The 24,998-nt window shown below is 36.2% G+C and overlaps 1 protein-coding gene across 2 annotated transcripts in view; it reads left to right on the top strand.

Moving 5' to 3' along the window:
• LOC149785159 (vacuolar protein sorting-associated protein 18 homolog) overlaps positions 1-24,998 on the top strand; it is a 130,953-nt gene that overhangs the window by 82,159 nt on the left and 23,796 nt on the right. For both annotated transcript variants that reach the window (XM_089978937.1, XM_089978938.1), the window contains exons 20-25: positions 2,498-2,653; positions 3,606-3,746; positions 5,701-5,832; positions 9,734-9,818; positions 13,546-13,673; positions 19,275-19,396. In XM_089978937.1, the coding sequence (XP_089835063.1) occupies positions 2,498-2,653; positions 3,606-3,746; positions 5,701-5,832; positions 9,734-9,818; positions 13,546-13,673; positions 19,275-19,396 (764 nt within the window). The remainder of the gene's footprint in view (positions 1-2,497; positions 2,654-3,605; positions 3,747-5,700; positions 5,833-9,733; positions 9,819-13,545; positions 13,674-19,274; positions 19,397-24,998) is intronic.

The following is a 24,998-nucleotide window of genomic DNA, read 5'->3' on the forward strand; positions in this document are numbered from 1 at the left end:
TTTTTTTTTATTTTAACCTTTTGAAACAAGAATTATAAATCATTTTACATTGTTTCAATGCACACGTTCAACAAGGTATCCAATTGCTGTAATTTTACACTCAACTGCCTTAATTCAGTATGTGAGGTAAGTAAGGATAGAGAGAAAAAAGAGAAAAACCATAAGGTATTCAAACAATAGTAATACCGAAAATAAAAGAAAAAATTAACAAAATAACAGTAAATGAAAATTAAATTTAGTACTTATTCAAATTGATCCTTCATTTGAGTACAACTGTTGAAACCTTTAAATCATTCTTAAAGCACATTTCATTTTATCCATGCATTTTAATCCAAAAGAACAACAATCCTGTAAAATACTATAACTATTTCTTGAAACACTATTATTAATGAAACACTATGTATATCACTAATTACAGCAGAGTATTAAAAGCTCACACTTCACAGATTTCTGGACAAAGCCACTGTATCAACATCGTGTCAATCAAGTCTAATGGTACTCACAAATGCTTCACAGGTCAATAATCCCCAAGTTGCTAAATTAAGCAAGTCCAGCTTTCTCAAAACCACTGATAATTAGGTCCTATCTTTCACTCATTGTCTTGTTAGCTGCAATTATCCATTCAGCATTAATCGGCCTGATTAATGAGGTTGCAAGGTTTACTAATACTGTATACTGATTGTCACCAGTAACATTTTTTTCCTTAATGGCGTCCATGATCTTCTTAGCATACCACTCGTGGAAGTGTATCTTTAATTCTCCTTTAATAACCAAATGTTGTTGGCTGCGTCGGCTTCCTTTGATGTTGAGCACTCAAATGAAAACATGGCAAAAATGATTAATCTTGACGTGTTTAATTTGTGTTCATAGAGATGGAAGTATTGTTTTAGTGTTGTTGGCTGCATTGGCTTTGACTGATATTATTCATTTGGTCGAAAACATGGTGTACATATTGAACTTGCCAGGTCTTTAATTTGTGCTCATACAGGTGGTAGTATTGCTTTAAATATTAAAGTGACCGCCACTTGCATTGGCATAGTTTTATTCTGTTGTATTCTTTATTTTGGGTATTTGTAGAGGTTAAACCATGAAATTAAATACCCACTAACATGCAAACCATGACAGGCAAAACCACGAATATAAGTACCCAGGAAAATGCCATTTTTTAAATACAAAACCACGAAATTGATCCCAACGAAAATAAATGATACTACAGTAACAAGCTAAATTCAGCTTAAAATCATCCAAGCCATTTAGCAGTAACAAACTAATTTCACAGACTAAAATCCTTCAGACAGTTTGTGAAGGGAAGCAACAACAAGCTGAATTGACAACAAACTCTTTCAAACAATGTGGGAGAACAGTGAATGAGTTTCCAAAATACTTTTCACATTTTTTCCTGGACAATTTTTTAAGATGTTCACATGCCAAGGCCCCGAGGTAAAAAGTAACAACTCATTCCAGATGGGCTTAAAGTACTTATCTGATAAACATAGGTCAGTAAAATCTTTCAGATAGTGTGGGAGGGGAAGCGCTTACAAGGTGAAATCTTAAAATGCTATCTTTTTTGACAATCGTTCATAAACATATATCTTCAAAAGTTCAAAAGTAAATTTGTATTGGATATCTACACCAACCACATATTTAGCATACCAAAATATAATAAAGTCATCAAAACTGGGAATGAGAATTGATGGCTAGTTGAATTCGTAAAATATAATTTTTAATTAATTTTTCAAGAAGTTTCCCCCAGAAATGGTGTAGTTGTTGTTGTAGGGTTTAATGCCATTTTTCAGGACACGATAGGCTATGCATGGTGGCCAGTATTAATGGTGGAGGAAGAACCTGGGAAAACCCCAAAAAGAACCACTGACCCACGAGAAGCTACTGGCAAGCTTTCTCACATACCCACATTAGCTGAATTCGAGACTCAATCCCACACAAACAGAGGTGAGATGGCAGTGATCCGTAATGGAGAGCGCTTTAGACCACTTGTCCACTCAGGGCCCTGAAATGGTGTAGAGGAGGAAAGTTATATTTTGTTATGCATCTGCATCAGCCATATATATAGCCAGCAAAGTCTCATTAAAATCCTCCAAAAAGTGTGAAAGGAGAAGCATTGACAATCTTTATCATGGATGGACAGACTGACATTTGGGGGCAATGGCAATATCCCACTATGCAGTGATAATTATAATAATAACAGCAAAAACAATAAAATCAGTGTTACCATACAAGTCTAGAATTATCTCCCATAAGACTTTTTCTGTGAAGGAGAAAAAGAAACAAACAGCTGTAACATCAATTTTACAACTCAGTCCAGGAATATTTTTCAGTGGAAACCCATTTTTCAGGAAGAAAAAAGAAATCACTGCTATTTTTATTTCTACTGGTGCTGCTTGTACTACTGCTATATTAGCATTGCAATATTTCCTTATGGTTCTACCCAGTGTTTTCTTTAAACCTTTGTATAAGATGAATAATTCTTGCATTTCAGAGTGATCCAGAGCTTTACTATAAGTTCACCCCAATCTTAATGCAGTACATTCCAAAGGACACCGTGACAGCCTTAATTCATCAGGGAAAGAACCTTGACCCCAAGAAACTGATTCCAGCTCTTGTACAGTATGACCAGAAAAAACATCATGACCAGGTTTTGGTTTATCCTTGGATATTAGGCCCCATTAATATATATACATAGGGTTATAGAGCCATGTCTGTCCATTACATTGTGTCATGCCCCAACTGTTGCAAATTTCATTTCACTCTGTCATGTTTGAATGCTTTATGAATTGAAACTAAATTATGTGTATGGCTTTACACTATAAAGACCCAAGTCTAGTTACATTTTGCCATTTTCTGACTAAATGCAATGGTGTTATGGCCTCTGTTGTAATATAAATTTTGCTTTTGAATTGCATATTGGTCGGGGTCATCCTTGTCTTGCAGACACATACAGGTAAATCCCATTATAATGTGATTCTGCTTATAATGTGATGGCAGCATGGCTCCCATTTTTTAATTTAAGCTCTCTTTTTAACATCCTAAATAGATGCTCTCAGAAAAGCTGATTATTTGTATCCCTAGCAGATTTTTAATCCTAGCACTGTGTTTAATGTTGAATTAACTTCACTGTGCACTGTTTCCACCATATTGGCATATATACAATTCAGAGCTGAAGTATATTTGATGTCTGATGAAGCCAATCGAACACAACAAACAATATATCATCAAGAGGTTAATTAAAACTGATAACATTGCAATTTCAATGCACATTTTCTGTGGGGAAGTTTTTCAGAAAATTTTTAAACATAATCGCGCTTATATTGCATTGTTATTCTTTGGACCTTGAGCATTGCATTATAATGGTTTTTACCTGTATATTTTTTTAAGAACTAGTCATGTGAAAGCAGGGTAAAAATTAGTTTAGCAAAGTAGGATTATTTTTGGACTGGACCAAAATGCTTGATAAACATGTGTTCTCAAGATAAAGGAAGTTGAGATTAGTGGGTTTGACTGTATTAAAAGTGTAATTTCAAAGTAACAAATAAAAATAAATCTTAATATTTATATATAGATTTTAAGTCTACAGTTTTTCCCACCAGGGTAATGAGGTCATTCGGTACTTGGAATTCTGTATTGAAAATCAAGGCAACCAGGACCAGGCAATACACAACTATCTGTTGTCTTTGTATGCTGAAACTCAACCTGAGAAATTGATGACATACCTCAATCTACAAGGACAGGTGAGAATGAGAAAGAATGCCTGAGTGGAAAGTTGAAATTCCGTGTTTAAAATGCTTAAGCAGAGTGACTATTATTTTTTGCTGCTGAAATGAAAATAAGTATTATTTTCAGATGTATCAAACTGGCATTTAACTTGCTTAGTATATTTATTTTTTATTTGTTTAAAGGACACTTTTTTTCTCTAATTTAATTTATTGAGGATATTAAATAATGTTGACTAGTATCATTATTTGCTTAAACTCTCCTTATTGTAAACTGTCAAAGCCATATTTATAGCCACAAACACATAGTATGTATTGATCAGTTATAATTTAAATAGGTATTTGCATTTCTACTGTGATATCATTCTCTAGAATTAGCATTGCCGGCTTCATTCAGTCCTCTGCCATGATATCAGTTCTCTTCTATGATATTCTCTAGAACTAGCATTGCCAACTCCAGTCAGTTCTCCTCCACAATATCCTTCTCTAGAGCTAGCATTGTCTGCTTCAGTCAGTCCTCTACCACAATATCATTCTCTAGAACTAACATTGCCTGTTTTTGTCAGTTCTCTTCCATGATATCAGTCTCTAGAGCTAGCATTGCCTGTTTGTCTCTAGAACTAGCATTGCCAGCTTATGTCAGTTCTCTACCATGATTTTCTCTAGAGCTAGCATTGTCTGCTTCTGTCTGTTCTCTACCATGATATCATTCTCCAGAACTAGCATTTCCTGCTTCTGTCCGTTCTCTACCATGATATCATTCTCCAGAACTAGCATTTCCTGCTTCTGTCTGTTCTCTACCATGATATCATTCTCCAGAACTAGCATTTCCTGCTTCTGTCTGTTCTCTACCATGATATCATTCTCCAGAACTAGCATTTCCTGCTTCAGTCAGTACTCTACCATGATATCATTCTCCAGAACTAGCATTTCCTGCTTCAGTCAGTACTCTACCATGATATCATTCTCCAGAACTAGCATTTCCTGCTTCAGTCAGTACTCTACCATGATATCATTCTCCAGAACTAGCATTTCCTGCTTCTGTCTGTTCTCTACCATGATATCATTCTCCAGAACTAGCATTTCCTGCTTCAGTCAGTACTCTACCATGATATCATTCTCCAGAACTAGCATTTCCTGCTTCTGTCTGTTCTCTACCATGATATCATTCTCCAGAACTAGCATTTCCTGCTTCAGTCAGTACTCTACCATGATATCATTCTCCAGAACTAGCATTTCCTGCTTCAGTCAGTACTCTACCATGATATCATTCTCCAGAACTAGCATTTCCTGCTTCAGTCAGTACTCTACCATGATATCATTCTCCAGAACTATCATTTCCTGCTTCAGTCAGTACTCTACCATGATATCATTCTCCAGAACCAGCATTTCCTGCTTCAGTCAGTACTCTACCATGATATCATTCTCTAAAGCTAGTGTTGCCTGCTTCTGTCAGTTTTCTCTCACAATGTTGGTCTCTAGAACTAGCATTGTCTGCTTCTATCAGTTCTCTTCTATGATATTCTCTAGAACTAGCATTGCCAACTCCAGTCAGTTGTTTTCCACAGTATCCTTCTCTAAAGCTAGCATTGCCTGCTTCTATCAGTTTTCTCTCACAATATTGGTCTCTAGAACTAGCATTGCCTGCTTCTATCAGTTTTCTCTCACAATATTGGTCTGTAGAACTAGCATTGCCTGTTTCTGTCAGTTTTCTCTCACAGTATTGATCTCTAGAACTAGCATTGCCTGCTTCTATCAGTTCTCTACCATGGTATCATTCTCTAGTGTTGCCTGCTTCAGTCAGTTTTCTCTCTTTGGTCTCCAGAACTTGCATTACCTACTTCAGTCCTCTTCCGCAATATCAGTCTTTGAGTCTGACCCACTGTAATCAGTGGCCGAAAGAAATGTTTGTTTACTTACTAGTTTTGTGTAAGAATTCACAGGTTGAGGATAACATTTAACTTTTTTTCAGGACCCAGAGAGTATTTGTTATGATTTGAAATTTGCACTGCGTCAGTGCTCAGAGCATGGTCACCTCAGAGAGTGCGTCCACATCTACTCCTTAATGGGATTGTATGAAGAAGCAGTGGATTTAGCTCTTCAGGTAAGTTTATTTCCCTTGACCTCTGTGACTGGTGAGTGAACAAAAAAGCTCCAGAACTGTTTGATGGAATTCCTTGAAGTTACTAAGATTATCAAAGGTGATAAAAATAAGGTATGATTAAATCTTATTGACTGATTGTCAGCAAATTTTGGATTATTTGCATAAGAAAAATATTACCATTATTAAATCCTATATATGTTGTTTGCTTACACACCTGGCATACTTCATCTTTCAGTAGAAACATGCCAGATTTATTTTCTAGGAGTTGCCTTTGTATAGAAAATCAATACTATGCCAGTGTATACAGTTCTGGATACAGATGAGTTCTATACTGATGTATCCAGTACCTGTCGTCTCAGTCAAGCGCTCAGAACTGCTTTTGAAAAAAGATAACCTTGTTGTCTTCTGCAGTGCCTGATGTAGTGGTTCTAAAAACAAACAACAACAAGAAATATATAACAAAAAAAACAGTAACTTAATGTCAATCCATCTTTGAGAACATACCATACAAAACATTTCGAAAGAGACACATGCACACAATTTTGAGTTATTTGGTAATTTGCTAGTTAGTTTCACAGCATGGTCAGTTTTATCCTATGTTCAGGCCTAACTCAGTACATTATCAGGTCAGCGTCATTAAATGTAAGCTGAAGCCACCTATCTAAATTTAAATATTTCGTGTGAACCAAATTATGTACTGTTAGCTACATTTAATGATGCTGACCTGAAAACTGGCTGTGATACAGATAGGATAAACTTCTCAGTGCTGTGTAATGAACTATGACAGATAACACTGATCCATGCATATAGATTAAGCCTACTTACTTCATAGCCTCGTGGAGAGACAAATAATATAACCCCAAGACTGGAATTTCCTTGTCTTGGTCCAAAATCCCAACAAAGATTTTATTAATCAAGGGACACTCAGGCTATACACATTACCGGCCACAAAAATCCCAACTCTCTCAACAACTACAGAAAACTTAGTAACAGTCAGAAATGTGTTATGTCAAACACATTTTCTTCTAATTTTGTTAAGCATCTGAAATTGTGCCCCGGTTCATTCAAGCATATACCTACAATCTTTAATGACAAATAATGCACTTACCAGCCAGAATGAATCATTTATCCATCCACACATTAATCCATGAGCAAATTTCATGGTAGCACTTGCCATATTTCCAAGACAGAAAAAGTAATTTTCATAGAAACGGTGAACTTGAAAGTTCAGCACATTGTTATCTGCTAAGGTCCGTATTTGGAGGGTCTTTAATATATGGGGGTAATTTTATAATCAATATTAATTACAACACAAGCATGTCATAAAACAGTTTCACCTTCTCAAAAGAAAAGGAGAGCTATATACGATAGTGACACAGATCTCTAATTACCCATGAATAATCTAATGCAACATGTTACTCTTTGTTACAACTTGTACTAAATATAACTACAGTAGAGATGTGTACCCAGTATTGTTTCATTTTTTATAATATAACTTTTCAAAATTGGAACTGATGAAAATGAAACATTTTCTTGTAATAAATATTAATTATTTATTGTTAATTTCATATACATATATTAAATGTGATAATGCCTCATTACTATGCGACATTTTATGTTGTTATTTTTCTTTGCTCACACATATAAACTGTGTACTTTAGATCCAATGGTCACACCACAGCCCTCATCAACATATTTGTATTAATTAGTCACATGTAAACATTTGGACGTGAACTATATTACACTAGTGAAGAGTTTTTTTACTTTAAAGGAAATTATTTGGTGAGAAAAATAATCTGCATTGGGGTTTGGACCGAGACAAGGAAATCTCAGTAGTGGGGTTACATTATGTCTCCCCACGTGGCTTGCCAAGTAACCCCTTGACCTGGATTTCCTTGTCTTGCTCCAAACCCCAACATAGATTCTATATGTATCACGTAACTGCCACATTAATTTGTGCTCTCTGCTTGGTGAATCTGACTGGCCAGATTGCAGTGACAGGTTTCTTGTCATTGTTCTCCAAATAAATATGTTGAGAAATAAATGTTCTATCTGGTTTTTAGAAAAGGTATCTGACTTTCATTTAATATAACTGAATTTTGTACAACAACATTAAGAAGGTGTTTGTTGTTGATATCACGTGACTATTGAGATTTGTGAAGACATGACTAGTAATGCAAATGGTGAGTACAGGATTAGGTTTCATATATGCTGTAGTTTCATCTAGACTGTCAGCAGATTAAAGACATAACGATTATAAACCTGCAATTTCTGAAAAAATAAATAATATTCCTATCAATTTCATGCAGGTATGAGTCAATATAACATCATTTAAATTTGCTAGGCCCGCTAGTAATCGACTACCATTTGCCACTAGGCCTACCACACGGTGGTGGCAAATTTAAAATTTTCAGTATGCAATTTCTCTGACCCCACACATAAATGTCCATGGGGTGGGAATATGTGGAGGAAATCCAGATTAGAAAATGGACTGCTATTCGTTTTAAGCCAAATTTGTTGTCCAAAATGTCGAATCTGAGTTGAAATTTGGTGAGAAACTATTACACAGTGACATATGGCTGTAAGCATTGGTTTCAGATCTTAAATGGAACGCTGGAGAAATGGGTAAATTGTCATTCCTTGTATTAAATTAAAAAATATGAGCCAGTATCAATACAAGTTTGGGGACTGGTTTATCAAATTAGAAGAAGACAAGTTGATTTTTCAGAAAATTCAGTTCATTTTAGTACAGCAATTATAAATTTGAAGGTCTTCTGTCAAAATTTAAATAAACCCTTTTATAAACGTTTTTGAAATGATGGATTTTTGACCAAATCGTCTTAAGGAGTTTAAGTTGTCTGAAAAATCTTGTTTGGGATTTTATTGGCACAGATAAATTCAGGGTTAAACTGTTTTCTTTACAAGATAAGATTCTAATATTTTGCATTTATTGTTTTTTCATACTGTGATGGGAAATGTTACTTTGTATAACATGCATATACATTGTTATATAATTATTTAGAATTAAAGGTTTGAAAGGAAACAAAACCAATTTCTGTTTATTATCTTGTTTCCACGTAGCAACATAATGCAGGTCAGCATAGTTAGAATTTATATTCTGTACATTGTAATGACCTTACATGCCCATTTCTAGGACTGTAATCAAACTTGTTTCGTGTGATACATTTTGGGGTTTTGTACATGATCATCTTTATTGACTTTGTTTTGGAGTTTTGAAATAGAAACATCTTTAGATTTAGAAAATGTATTTTTTTTATAATCTACAGTGTTCTATAATTCCATTCAGTAATGATTATATGTGAACCTTGAAAAACATAATTTCCTCTTTGAAAAACCCTGGAAATGACCTGGAAATTTATGTTCAGAAAAGCGTGGGAACCATGTACATAGATACATACATACAGATATACATACATGCATACACACACACACATCCGCTCCAGTGGCCTAGTGGTTAGATGGTTTGCCTTAGATGCAGGAGGTCGTGGGTTCGATCCCCAGCCGAGTCATACCAAAGACTTACTAACAGCTGCCTTGCTTGGCGCTCAGCATTAAGAGTTTAGTGTTAGGATTGGTCAGCCTGGTGTCAGGATAATGTGACTGGGTGGGACATGATGCTACATGTCTGCAGCATGATTCTCCAGTGCTAGACATCACTATGAACTGAGACATCGTAGCAATATGATTGAACAATTGTTAAAGCTACATCAAAAACCCAGTCACACACACACACACACACAGAGGGAATGGCCTCTTGGGAGGCTTTTGGGAGGGGGACCACTGTATTTCAAAATCTTGCTTTTTATTATTTTTCCAGATTGATGTGGAGTTTTAGTATACATTTAGATTTGATTGAAATTATATTTTGTTATTTATTTAGGTTGATGTGGAATTAGCCAAACAACAGGCTGACAGACCTGAGGAAGATGATGTAGAGATGAGAAAAAAACTATGGCTGAGAATAGGTAAGGTGGACAAGACAGGAAGAGAAAAGGAGTGTTTAACTCCCAGTAGTATGTTATTTTACACTGATTGATAGGAGCCCCGAGTGGCTGAGTGGTCTAAAGCACTCTCTGTTACGGATCACTGCCATCTCACCTCTGTCTGCGTGGGTTTGAGTCTCGGATTCGGCCAATGTGGGTATGTGAGAAAGCTTGCCAGTAGCTTCTCAAGGGTCGGTGGTTCTTTCTGGGAATTTCCCAGGTTCTTCCTCCACCATTAATACTGGCCGCCATGTATAGCCTATCGTGTGCTGAAAAATGACGTTAAACAACAACAACAACAACACTGATTGATAAAAATCATTTTTACTTGTAATGAAAAAGCAAATAAAATTTTGGTGTCAGCTTTTTTATGTATTAATACCCACTTACCATTTAATGTCTTTAATATTTATTTCCACACATGCAAAAAGTAAAAAATAATTAATAATTCTTAGCAGTTTTATTGGAAATGTGTTTATTTGCCATTTTCAAAAGAATATTAACATCGACTTTTAGATCAATATTTTAAAAATGGTAATAGCTGTAATTGTTGTAAGCATCATATGATTATCAGACTTTGAATGCAAGTTTAGGAGGGTGCAAGATTAGACAAACAAGTTGTGGTTATGGTCCTTAAGTGATTGAATGACATGTTAGTATAAAGGACACTTGACCAAAAAGGTGTGGGTTTGAATTCTACTGCTTGACCAGCCTGGTCATCTACCATGCTGTGTACTTGGGAAGGCACTTTACTCCATTGCCTTGGCAATAAATAACTTATTGTTCTGTAAAGTACTAAATAAAAATCATGTGCTGCCCTTCTCCAAAGGGCTATAGCTATTGCTATGTCTATGTGTCTCTCTGTCTGTCTGTAGACATAATCATTTCTGGAACATAATGATCACACTGTTCAGCTAGAAATGTTACACATGTCAATCAGTTTGCTTTATGGTGTCTATTTAATACGTATAATTTTCTGCATTTAATATCACTGGTCAACAGTGAAATCATTACTGACTTGAAAAGGCCCTAATCTGTAGTATTTTGGTGTGCCGAACACGAATATAACCGTGAAAAATTTGTATTGGCTCTCGTTTTGAAGATATTCATATACCTCATTTTCTATGTTTCACTGTGTAAATTTCTCCAGTAGGACTGCAGCAACATCCGGAATAATGATGTAACATTGCATAATACCATCATGCTCACATCATCCACAGTTGATTGCATCATTTTCTGATGTAATGCAATACTAATGCCATGCGGCTGCTGAAGTAAGTTGACGTCAGCAGTGTACTATACATGTGTAGGCCTATTATACTAATGCCAGGCGGCTGCTGAAGCTGACGTAAGCAGTGTACTATATAAAGCCCAATCAGATAGGTTCAGCATTTAAAATATTTTAGACGTTGTGCGAGACAGTTCAAGCTACTGTTACATAAAACTTATTATTTTATCCATTTACGTACAATAAAGAACAGTAATGCCTCGAAAGTGTGTTAATACCGCGGACAATTTTTGCTATATTTGTGGGGAAGTGACATTTGCCAACCAGAAGAAAAGTATCAATTCTCAAGTGAAGAAGGCATATCATCTTTACTTCGGATGCAAGGTTGGTGACCAATACAAGCCTTGGGCTCCGCATATATGCTGTGCTACATGTACAACACAGCTTTCACAGTGGTTGAATTGCAAAAGGTCATCAATGCCGTTTGCAGTCCCAATGGTGTGGAGAGAGCCAAGCAACCACCTAAATGACTGTTACTTCTGCTTGGTTCCTCCTCTTTCCGGCGGAATAACGAAGCGAAAGAAGTCGAGAATAGTCTACCCAAACATTCCGTCTGCATTGAGACCAGTTCCACATGGTGAGGGACTTCCTATTCCAGAACCTCCAGCAGAATATTCTCTTGATTCATCTGACGAAGACAAAGGTGAGTCGACCTGTTCTTCTCCTGGTCCATCAGCATGCAGTGATCCAGATTTTCACTGTGGTGCATCATCAACCCCACACAGAATAACACAGGAAGAACTAAATGACCTGATTCGTGATTTGGACTTATCAAAGAACAAGGCAGAATTGCTAGGATCAAGACTCCAACAATGGAATCTTCTAGAAGAAGATGTCACAATTACTGCATATCGAAAGCGCCACCAGCAATTGGAGCCTTTCTTCAGAAAGGAAAGTAATCTGATATTCTGTTCCGATATTGAGGGCCTCATGAATGCTTTAAAAATCACTCATGACCCACAAGAATGGAGACTATTTGTGGACTCTTCGAAACTGAGTCTCAAGGCTGTGCTTTTGCACAATGGAAACATTCTTCCATCTATTCCAGTAGCGTATGCTGTCCACATGAAAGAGACATACGATAACTTAAGGCAGCTACTGAATTCCATTGAGTATAACAAGTACAGCTGGCACCTCTGTGGTGATTTGAAGGTAGTTGCCCTTTTAATGGGACTGCAGCAAGGATATACAAAATACATGTGTTTCTTATGCGAGTGGGATAGCCGAGCAAGGGAAATGCACTACATGAGGAAGGAATGGACTCACAGGCAGAATGTAGCCATTGGAGAGAAGAATATCCAACACCCAGCTCTGGTTGAGGCTCAGAAAATCTTGCTACCACCCCTTCACATCAAACTAGGTTTGATGAAGAACTTCGTGAAAGCCATTGACCGGACTTTGCCAGCATTCCGATACCTGCATGAAAAATTCCCTCGACTCAGCGAAGCAAAGATTAAAGAGGGAGTTTTTGTGGGTCCTCAGATTCGAGAGCTTTTCAAAGATGACCGGTTCAACAACTTGCTGGAAGGTGACGCGAAACAAGCATGGAATGCTTTTCGCCTAGTTTCTACAAACTTCCTCGGAAATGTTAGGGCAGAAAACTATAAGGAACTAGTAGAAGACATGTTGATGAAGTATAAGAAACTTGGCTGCAATATGTCTCTAAAGATTCACTTCCTTCATTCCCATTTGGATTTCTTTCCTAGCAACTGTGGTATTGTTAGTGATGAACACGGCGAACGTTTTCATCAAGATATCGCAACAATGGAACAAAGATACCAGGGAAAATGGTCCACTACAATGCTGGCTGACTAATGCTGGACACTCCTCAGAGATGCTCCCGAACAGCTGTACAAGAGACAGGCGAAGAAATCTAAGATGTAGTCAATGACTTGATTTTTTATAGGTAGGCTATTACAGTTGACCTTTTACTATTGGAATGCATTTCGTTATGTAAACATTAATTTCTTGCAGATTACAAAAAAACTAGAGCCAATTTTGCAATTTGACTGTCATATTCGTGTTCAGCACATAAAAATTGATAAGAATTGACTAATTTTATTTCAGTAACATGACTTTTGTAAAAATTTGTTGTCCAGTGTATTTTGTTTTTATTGTTACCATGGAAACAAAATGTAGCCTAAGTAGTATATACATTACGAATACTGGACCAATATAAGTCTTTATATAACAGGAAAGATATGACGTTTTTATGATATTTATTAATATTGTTTGTCACAGACATATATTTATTGATTTATTGATGTTATTGATTTATTGATTCTTTGGGAACATTTTGCACAACCTTTAAATGGTTGGTTTAGTAATTAAATTGGGTAGAAAATGTTCTCAATGAATTATCTGTGACTTATGTGAATTGTACTGTCTGCGACTAATGTATATTGCATTTTCTTTGTGTAGCTCGTCATGTTGTGGAAGAAGAGAAAGATGTGAAGCGTGCCATGGAATTCCTCCATGAATGTGATTTACTGAAGATCGAAGATGTATTACCATTCTTTCCTGACTTTGTCACAATAGACCATTTTAAGGTTTGTCGTCTCTCTTTTATAAACATTCCTCAATAACATTAATGTTAGGAAAGTAAACTCTGCTACATCTTGAATTCATCTGTCTCAAATAAGTAAAAAAAAATTATGTATCCCATATAAACAAGGGAAGAAACTCTTACCAATTACCTCCCCCTTACCTCTTCTAGGTAATGTTTACCGTTTGTCAGCATTCGGTGGGTACTATCATCATAGTACCACAAGATTTCTTTTGAATATCTTTGTATTTCAACCCATTCATCCAGAAAGGCAGTATGATTATTAGATTCATGTATCTGCTTGTTGTTGCAGTCATATTTGAAAAGTTTGTATTAATATTTATTTTAATTTTTTCACAGTTGTGGACTTATTTATTCGTACCTAGTGTTACAACATGGTGTCATTTGATGGATGTTGTTGGTTGTTTATTCATGCTCAGGTCATATATTTTTTGCTTGTTTTAAGTAAAAAGTGTTGTTATTGTGATTTGTCTTGTTATTTCCAATTTTATTTTGTTTTTCATTTAAATGATGGCAAAAAAGATGTATGTGCAAAAAGTGTGGAGGTAATGTAGATACACATGAGACATATCTTACTTGTTCATCATCCTCAGACTGCAGTGTCAGTGCATTATGGTCAGAAGGCATCAGGTCTACTGTGATCTTTCAGACTCAGTATGATGTTTTGAGCCTTTACCCAAAGTTGGCATTAATTGCTAACATTATGATGGTCCCCCTCCCTTTCATAAATTATGTGTGAAAGGTTGTAGAGTTGCAGCTCCACAATCTTTCTAGACAAAGATGCAATTGCAGATGCATCACCTAGTACAAGAAGCAGCAATGTAGTTGTTAGCCTCAGAACACTTTTTTGTCACTAAGTCCATCATAAACCTCAATGGATCATTCTGAGTCAATGAGCAGAACACCCCTTTATCTAAACAATCCAGTGGGTGTATGTACCCCCACATATCTAAGAATGGCCTTGGGGCTTTTAAGCTCAGGTATTTGTCAGATCTTTGCCTCCATCATCCCACCACTCCAGCAAGTCTCGCGGTCCAGCCAGCCAAATATATTGTCTAGAGATCAGAGATTCATCACTTGAATGACCCATTGCTGCATACAAGTCAGCGGTATCTTAGTTTATAGAACCATACATGAATCAGTTTGTCTAAATCTATCCTTTTTGCCACATTCTTCTGCAGCCAGTTCCAGAGCTGACAGTTCAGCTGATAGCCTTGCAAACCATCCAGCTGACAAATGTTGCTGACCGTCCACCATATTGTCTTGCACCCTCTCTGACAGTCCATACCAGCAAGACAAGACGAGGCCTTTGCCTGGCCACCATTTCAGCTGGCAAGTAATTTTTTCATGGCTTATCCATTGGAGAGGTACTGTGACACACTTAAAGATGATGGCACTGCAGATGAGTTGGCTGGCCAGTGGCAAGTTGACTTGATCAGCAGCTTTCACTGTGCTTCCAACTGAAAATAATCATTCAGATCAGAGACATTCCTGGCAGGTTCATTGCTGACTCTTTGTCAAGAAGGGGCTAGACCCTTTACACTGTGTGGTCCAGTCTTTCATCAGATTTGTGTATTTTGTGGTAAACAGTGAGTAATGTTTCCATTGACAAGGTGGACTTGCAAAGTTCTAACCTTTGTTTCTCAGGTTTTGGACCCATAAGTGCAGCAGATGCATCATCAGTCAATTGGGAGGTGATTTTGCCCCCTCCCCCCCCCAGTTTTGTTACTGAAATTAATACAGAAATCGATAAGCTGGTTCAAAGCCAACCTTTGAGTGCCTCAGTCCTGCACTTGGCTGACTTTTCCTCAGGCTTTTCAAGGAGAAAGAATTAGAGCCAATTCCTGTTCTGTTACATCCGACACTTTTTGGCATCATGACAATGGATATATTGGTCATACTAAAGAGCTATCAGACTGCTGACAAATTTTGACTTGAATCTTTTGTCCTGCTGCCTTAATGGAATCTTTCATGGGTTCTGCTGTGGTTCAACTCAGATCAGTTTTAGCTTGTAGTTGGAACCTTGTAGAAGCTGTTATCATACCAGACAGGCATTTCTGATAGCTTTAGCTTCAGCATGCAGAGTGAGCAAGTTGTTTCCTCTAAGTGGGCCTGGACTATATCCAGTTCAGGTTGAATAGTTCAGTTGTTCTAATGAAGTAACCAGGCTTTGTAGCTAAGAATAGGTTGTCAGTTCAAGTTTGTGGCTTCTCAGTAGGATAAGACATTTTTTCCCTGAAAGGCGCAGAAAACTATTTTATAACAGTTACATACAACCCTATTTACAATCACTATTCCAGTATAGGCTACCCGGCAATACTCCTCACCTGCTATCCATGTCTACCAAACAGTATAAAATTCCCAAGCCTAATTATTCACAAAAAGTTTTCAATACTCTGGAAGTTTGCTCTGGAATAGTATTCCAGTTGAGATTAGAAATGCCCACTCAATTTCCTTCTTCCAAACCCGATATATCCAGTGGCTTCGGAGATGCAGCTAAAATAAATAAATTCCTTTGTATGAGGGCCTCAAGGTAGATTAGTTCTTTGCTAATATTGTTACCCTCTTTAAATAAAGTCATTATTATTACTATTATTTGTATTATTATTATTATTATTATGATGATGTCTAGCGCTGTGGCTTCATGCTGCAGACATGTAGGATGATATCCCACCCAGTCACATTATCCTGACACCAGGCCAACCTGTTCTAACATTAACTTCTTCATGCTGAGTACCAAGTGAGGCAGCTGTTAGTACCATTTGTATAAGTCTTTGTTAAGATTCAGCCGGGGTTCAAACCTGCGACCTCCCGCATCAGTCAGATGCCTTAACCCTATGCTACCATAGCGGTCATCATGGCTCAAAGAGGCTATAACCACTCAGCCCATAGTATCATGGCTGAAAGAGGCTATAACCACTCAAGCCATAGTATCATGGCTGAAAGGCTATAACCACTCAAGCCGTTGCATCATGGCTGAAAGAGGATATAACCACCCAAGCTGTAGTATCTTGGCTGTAATACATAACCACTCAAGCTGTAGCATCTTGGCTGTAATACATAACCACTCAAGCTGTAGCATTATGGCTTGAGTGTATAATAAGCTCAATATACAAAGGATCAGATACGCCTCATAAAGATTTCCGCTCATGAGATTAGAGCGATGCCTGCAAGTCATTATTTTGACAGTAACTTTTTGATCCAAAACATAGAAGCTGTTGGCTGGAATGCACAGTCAACATTGTCAAGTTTTATCGCCATGGTCTAGCTTTGATGATACAAGAATGGAAGCTAGTGGGACCAGTGGCTGTGTCACAGATGACCACTACACCCAAATGATGTAAATACAACTTCCTCATTGGCTTGGGTTTAGCACTTTTGCTGGATTCAGCCAGAACTTTTATTGGTAAGAAAAATTCATTATTGCTTTAAGAAATTGTACGAGGGTATACCACTTAAGAAAATATTGAACTTTTTAAGGTAATGATGTTTAGACAACAAAATGTTAATCCTGTTGTAAGGATGTCATTACGTTGTTTTATTTTATATTGCACTAAATGTTGGCATTGATTTTGAAGGATTTATCTTCTTGAATATTTGGGCAATTCGTTTTTACATTTATTGAACTTTATCTTTAATTGGTGCTACACAGCCACTTTTGGGTTGAGGTGCCATAAAATACTAACATATACATACATATTTCTTCTTATCCATGTATGGTCATCAGGGGTTACTTGACTGTCAGTTGTGCTCTTTCACATTAATGGAGTGAGTTATCCTTCATAAAGATAATTGGGCCATTTTTCCGTCAAAGGATGTCCAAGGTAGAGGATGCTCAACATTTCCTTCTAACGACTATTTTCCTCTGTTATTAAGACTGGTGAATGTATTCAATGAAGAAAGCAAAACTTTTAGTAAATTATGCTTCACCATGAACATTTATCTGATTGCCAATATGAGCATCTTAGTTAATGTGCCACTCGACTTAGTTAATGTGCCACTCGGGGCCCCAGGGTCTTGGTGTAATTGAACCCTCAATATTTTAAGCAAAACAAAAATTATGTAAAAGATTATAAAGGTTGCCATTGTACTTTGGCCATTGATATTAGATCAGAATGTCAAAGATGAAGGTCACTCTGACTGAAAGAATCAAAATAGTTTCTACAAAGATATTTCAGTCATCTACATAGGAGAATTATTAAACATGGGACAGGTGTATAATGTTATATTTTGCTTACTCTTGTTATGGTAATGCTAACATTGCCATATCCATCTGGGTAAGTTTTGTTTTTAAGCCAGCATGAGACTTCCTGTTCTGGGCAGATTTCTGCTTTTTTCTGATCAGGAGGAGTCCTGAGATTTTCAGAAATTCACTGGGGAAATTGGATGGACATGGAAGACTCATCCTGTTCAATTGTTGTGCATTGCCAAGTCACCTAGAGAGTAGGGCCAGTAAATAACTGAATATGTTATAGAACCAGTCTGCACCTGCTGGTCATCAGAATTGGGCAGTTTTCTTTGCTTTTCATACGCTATAACAGCAGCATCAGCATGGCACATATTGCATGGTTGTAACCAATGAAATTAAGACTATCACTAAATGGATATAGGGATTCTTGGGCTTCAAAGACAGAAAGATTATGGTTACTGTTTTTTTTATCCCTCCTCCCCTCCCTCCAAATCAGTGCATCCATTTTCCATGTCCAAATTTTCATTTTCATTGAGTTCCTATGGTTGAAAGGGGAAAATAAAAATGTCAGAGGTATCAACTAAGATATCAAAAATGTATGGGAATGGATAGTGCAGGAAATTGATGGCCAAACACTGGGACAGTTTTTTTTTCTTTCAAAGAGTCTGTTTTTCTAGAAAAGTATTTTGCATCAGAAGGATTTGAATTACAATTGAAAAGGTGTTAAAGAGCTATGTGGAAATGAATAGCCACAAGTAAAATCTGCATCAGATCTGTAATTGTTTACTGGGGGATTAAATTATGTATCACCATGCATTCTGTCTACCCACCCAATTTTTGTGGGGTATATTAAAGGGGGGGGGGGAAGAAAGGTCTGCCCCTAGGACCCACAGTTTATAAAGGGTTGAGCTTTTCATTTCTCATCCTTTTTTCTCCAAGTTTAGTATTGACAGAAAAGAATAAAGTATTAACTGTTTGTATAAAAAAAAAGCAAACTTGTAAAGAAATGACCAAAGTATGAATTATTTGCCTAAACAATAAAAAATGTATTAACTATTTGTAAAAAATAATGAAGTATTAACTATTTTTTAAATAAAAAAACCAATAGTAAAAATAATAAAAGAGATGAGAGGAGTGCCAGTTTAGATTGTTTCCATTTCCTGAAAATCATTTTTGGCCTGAACCACCCAAAAGGAGTGTGTTGCCACTCAGACCACACCCCTACTACCCAGTGGAAGAGGATCTCCAGACACTCTTTCCAATGTTCAGATTTTTTTTAAAGAAATGTGCCAGTCTCAATGCCTGGTTTAAGTCAGCTTTCAGGCCCTCTGTTGGGATGTTTGTGTTCCAGTAAGAGATTTTGGACTTTTTGATTATTTAATTTTGTCTCCACAGGATGCCATTGTGACGTCCTTACAGGAGTATAACCAGCACATTGACCGGCTGAAGGAGGAGATGGATGAGGCAACTCAGAGTGCTGAGGAAATACGAAAAGAAATACAGGGATTTAGAAACAAGTAAGGTCTTAAAGAAATACAGGGATTTAGAAACAAGTAAGGTCTTAAAGAAATACAGGGATTTAGAAACAAGTAAGGTCTTAAAGAAATAAAGGGATTTGGTAACAAGTAAGGTCTTTACAAAATACATGGATTTACAAGGAAGTAAGGGCTTCAAGAATTACAGGGATTTAGAAACAAGTAAGGGCTTAAAGAAATAAAGGGATTTGGTAACAAGTAAGGTCTTAACAAAATACACGGTTTTACAAGGAAGTAATGTCTTCAAGAATTACAGGGATTTAGAAACAAGTAAGGGCTTAAAGAAATAAAGGGATTTAAAAATTAGTACAGTCTTAACAAAATACATGGATTTAGAAGGAAGTAGGGGCTTCAAGAATTACAGGGATTTAGAAGCAAGTAAGGTCTTAAAGAAATAAAGGGATTTGGTAACAAGTAAGGTCTTGAAAAAATACAAGGATTTAGAAACAAGTTAGGTCATAAAGAAACACTGGGATTTACAAACAAGTAAGATCTTAAAGAAATAAATGGATTTAGAAACAAGTAAGGTCTTTAAGAAATGAGGGGATTTAGAAATGAGTAAGGTCTTTAAAAAAATGGGGATTTAGAAATAAGTAAGGTCTTAAAATAAAAATGGGGATTTAGAAACAAGTAAGGTCTTAAAATAAAAATGGGGATTTAGAAACAAGTAAGGTCCTGACTCTTACTATGCAATAGTTTGCACATTGCAGTATTCAGAACTTCATAGAAGCAACAGTAAATTACATGTAACATTGTTTTGCTCATATCTTTTGAGGAGGCATATGGTGATTTCCATGTCCATCTGTCATCTCACATTGTATCCCATTGCTCATCCCCTACCATATATGTGGAAGGTGCATATGGTGATTCTCGTGTCCATCTGTCCCATCATGTCATGTCCCATAACTCATCTGCTATGATATATATGGAAGGTGCATGTGGTGTTTTTCAATGTCCCATATCCATATGTCCCCTCACATCATGTCATGTCCCATTGCTCATTCACCACATGTATGGAGGGGCAGATAGTTTTTCCCATGTCCATTTGTCCCCTCATGTCATGTCCCATTGTTCAATCACCACATCTATGGAGGGGCGATAGTGTTTCCCATGTCCATCTGTCCTCTCATGTCATGTCCCATTGCTCATTAAACTATATCTGTGGTGAGGCATATGTTTCCCATGTCAATCTGTCCCCTCATGTCATGTCCAGTTGCTCATTCATCACACCATTTGAGGGGCAGATAGAGTTTCCCATGTCCTTTTGTCCCATCATGTCATGTCTCATTGCTCATTAAACCATATCTGTGGAGGGGCATGTAGTGTTTTCCATGTCCTCTGTCCATCACATCATGTCCTGTCCCATTGCTCATCTCCTACATCATCTGTGGAGGGGGCATATAGTGTATCCCATGTCCATCTGTCCCCTTGTGTCATGTCCCATTGCTCATTAAGCCACATCTGTGGAGGAGCATATAATGTTACTGATATCCATCTGTCCATCACATCATCTAATACTTGTCACAAATTTTGTTTTCATTAAGAAACTTTTGATGGACCCAATAGATTGAAATAAAATTTTGGTTTGTGGATTTACATTAAGAAAACTTGGGGAATCTTTAATTCTCACCAAAACATATTTATAGCTCCTGTTCAGCATTGTAACTCAGCAATAATTCTTGTTTTTGCTCATGATCTTGTGAAGACTTAATGCATTGAAACCAAATTTAAATAGGAAGCTTTACATTGGGAAGACCGAAAATAAGTTCATTTTCAACCTTTTACTGGTTGACTTAGACTTAACCTTTCAATTTTGTTTCTGCTTTTGAAGGACATAATGGATTTAAATCAAATTTAGTGTGAGGTGTTACATTAAGTATCTCTGAGTTATGTTCAGTTTCTGTCTAAATTTAATGGCGTTAATATATAAAGATGATTAAAAAAATCACGAGTTAACACAAATGACCATTGCTAACTGACCTTGTCGGACACTGGACATAAGGTGTCCATAATTATCCTATGCAGTGTGAATATTAATCTCCTGGGCTTATAAAAAGCAGATAATTAAATGATTGCCTGGTGCATCATGCTGCAGTTATTTAGCATGATGTTCCTCCCAGCTACATTATCATGACACCAGGCTGACCAGTCATAATACTAATCTCTTAATGCTGAGCGCCTAACAAGGCAACTGTTAGCACCATTTTATAAGTAATTGGTATGACTCAAACAGGGTTCAAACCTGATAAAATAAGACTCAAGCATCAGACATAACCAGAAATGCCTCACAGTTAAGTGTTATGTATTTTCAGGGTTGTAAGTCTGGTTATTGTCAATTAATAATTAATATTTTTAAAGCAGTAGAGTGAAATAAAATGCTGTTATTGGGTGTAATTCTATTGAATAATTTTTTAAAAGAAAAAATAAATGATTTTAGAGAAAAGCATTGACGGATACTACTAAAACTGAACCAACAGCAAATTCAAGAACAAAAATTGCACATGAAATTATTAGTAGTATGTCAGTGTTTTCTTGTTTTCTTTTTTTTTTCATTCTTTTTAAACATTCTTTGAATATTTTTAATATCAAATTTTCAATTACCTGACCACGACAGTAATGTTATCAAAGAAATGTCCAGCAAAAGAGATTTAAATTTCAAGACCCATGATTTGCATTGTGTAACATCAACGAAAGAGAACATAGATTAAAAGGCTATTGTCTTGCCATAATTAACAGATAACAAGACATATGTATTACATTTTTTTAGTGATGTGGTTATCATCTTTACCATATTTACTGTATAGCTTGGGACACGATACAATAAATGATTTTTGTCCTACCCCAGAACTTAAATTGAAACTTTTTTCACCTAGGTCATATGTCCCAAAACTTAAGAAACAAAATAAATTTGTGTTGAATTTGTTCCCCTCCATCCCCCACTGCGTGTTATAATAAAATATATAAATAAAACGTTTATTTGATAATAAAATGAAAGAAACTAACCTTATATTGTTATCATTTATTCGTCTTTTCATCATGAGCAATCTATTAAAGTAAATAATGTTATCATGAACTCTGTATATGTAGCACGTGAATCCATACTGTAGTGTGAATTGCTTATGTCAGATAACACATGACACAATTGTTCATTGACTTGAATATAGAGAAATGAATGCTGTTTGGTTGTACTCAAAGGTTTAATGATGTTATCAGACTGAAAACTGGATCCAACAGTATTCTAAACAAGAGAGAGAGGGAGAGAGCATTATGAACCGATTGGTTGAAGGCACTTGCCATTCATGCAGGAGATAGTGTAAGGTGCAGAATAACTAAAATTGTATTACCTTATTTTCTGGCCTATAAGTCAATAATTTTTTGCTTGAAACAAACTTTCTACATCTTACACTCTTAATTCACATATATGGATTATGTCATTGACATTGCATCGACTTATATATAGATTACGGTACCCGGCTTGCTGTTAAAATTGCTCTGTAATTGGCATAATCGAAAACAGGTCACATAGAAGTACAAATTCTTGTTAAATTACTATGTCATTAAATTGTTTTAAACTAATATGACTGTGTTTATATGTATAAGTTTTGTCATTATTTAGTTTGCATTCTGCGTGTATTTTCTTATTTCTCAAAACATGAAATAAAAGAAAACAACTACTGGTAAAAAAAATTCACCAGGCCGCATAGCACACTTAAGGTATGTACTCTATAGTGTACTGTACTAATTAAAAGCATATTGTTTATTCCCCCAAAAAAAGATACAAAATAATTTAGTTTTATTCATCCTTTTTAACCATACCTCATTCTTCCTGATCACATTTTACCAACTGGTCCATTGGTATTTGATTTTCCAGTATGCTGTTGGACACACGCGAGCGATTACTGGTATAGCTTTTTCATTGATCTGATTGATCCTACAAAGGGAGGTAATCCATGTGACCTCGAGCGTTATATGATTTTTTATAAAATAACATAGATTATGCTTTCTACTGAATCCCCTAAATCATATGTTTTTAATTGTATTTGAGAAAGTTTCTCAAATAAATATGGTTTAAACTAAACTTCTGTTTTTCTTGTAATTTTTTGTACACGAAAAAATAATTATTAATTTTAGTGTACAAAACATTATATGTAAAATAAATAATTATCATTTTGTGGTTCTGACTGTGTGCAAAAAATAAAGGGATTGTGCCTGAACAAATTCTATGGAACACAGGCTACTCAACAACCTAACAGTACAAGCATACAAAGTAAACATATATTTACTGTCTCATTCTGCTTTCAACACAAGAATCTAATTACAATAAAATAAAAGTACTCAAAAGATTTTTGTTGTTATTAGTGAACGAGAGAAAGAATTATTTCTCAGTGTGAAAGCTCATTTGCATTTAGACTACTAAATCAACATTTCATCCTTGTTTTAGTTACAATTTACATTGTCACAACAACCACATGTTGTATACATGGTAATTAAACATGCTTAGTGCTTCCGTTATTCCAGTTGAAACCAGATTGAGGGCAAGAATCAAAGAATCAACAGGTCAAATCAGCAAGGCTGCCAGTAGGGCAATGAGGTTCTCTTTAGGGAAATGAAAATCTGAATGAAGCCATTGTCCATACAGCAGATGTTATAAGGACAAGCTATCATACGCATTACTTGTTAATCAAACTCACCAATAAAGAAAATGGGGGTCCCGAGTGGCTGAGTGGTCTAAAGCGCTCACCGTTCCGGATCACTGCCATCTCACCTCTGTCTGCATGGGTTCGAGTCCAAGACTCGGCTAGCGTGGGTACGTGGGAAAGCCTGCCAGTAGCTTCTCATGGGTCGGTGGTTCTTCCCTGGGTTTTTCCAGGGTTCTTCCTCCACCAGTTATACTGGCTGCCATGTATAGCCTATCCTGTGCTGAGAAATGGCATTAAACCCTAGAACAACAACAACCAATAAAGAAAATAGAGGGGTATATCATTGAATAGATTTGCAATAAATGTAAATTATATCCAAGTCAAAACAGAATAAACACTTAAAAGATAGTACATGTATATATACGAATCAATTTAATGGAGTCCATGACTTTCAAATTTACGATAGAAAATAACTAGGTTTTTATGTTTTTATGACTATAATGAAACTATGCAACTAGTTGACCAAGGGTCTGTGGTCTTCACTTTAGCATATACTGAGATGTAATTTTTGTTGTATAAGAAAACATCAAAGGGCTTCTGAACTCATTTTAAAATGCGTTTGGTGTTTTGTTATGGTGATGGACTTTATAAGGAGAACTAATTAACGATAATATTTAATGGTATGTTTGGTGAAGTCCTTTGTCCATTTGTTAATAAACACCAGTAAATATTGTAATGACAGTAAGAGAGCTTATGCATCAGTCATTGTATTTTCTCACCGACAATTATTTATTTTTGTAAAAACAAAATGGCAATATGATATTATCAAACTTTTTTGCATTTTTCCTCACTAAGAAGTCTTTCCTCATTATGGATTATATGCATGCACACATCAGTGCCGAGACAAAGGTGAAAGTCAAAACCAAGAAGACATCGTTAGGCAT

This window comes from Sinohyriopsis cumingii, chromosome 13, assembly GCF_028554795.1.
Source record: "Sinohyriopsis cumingii isolate HCF-2022 chromosome 13, ASM2855479v2, whole genome shotgun sequence".
Lineage (NCBI taxonomy): Eukaryota > Metazoa > Mollusca > Bivalvia > Unionida > Unionidae > Sinohyriopsis > Sinohyriopsis cumingii.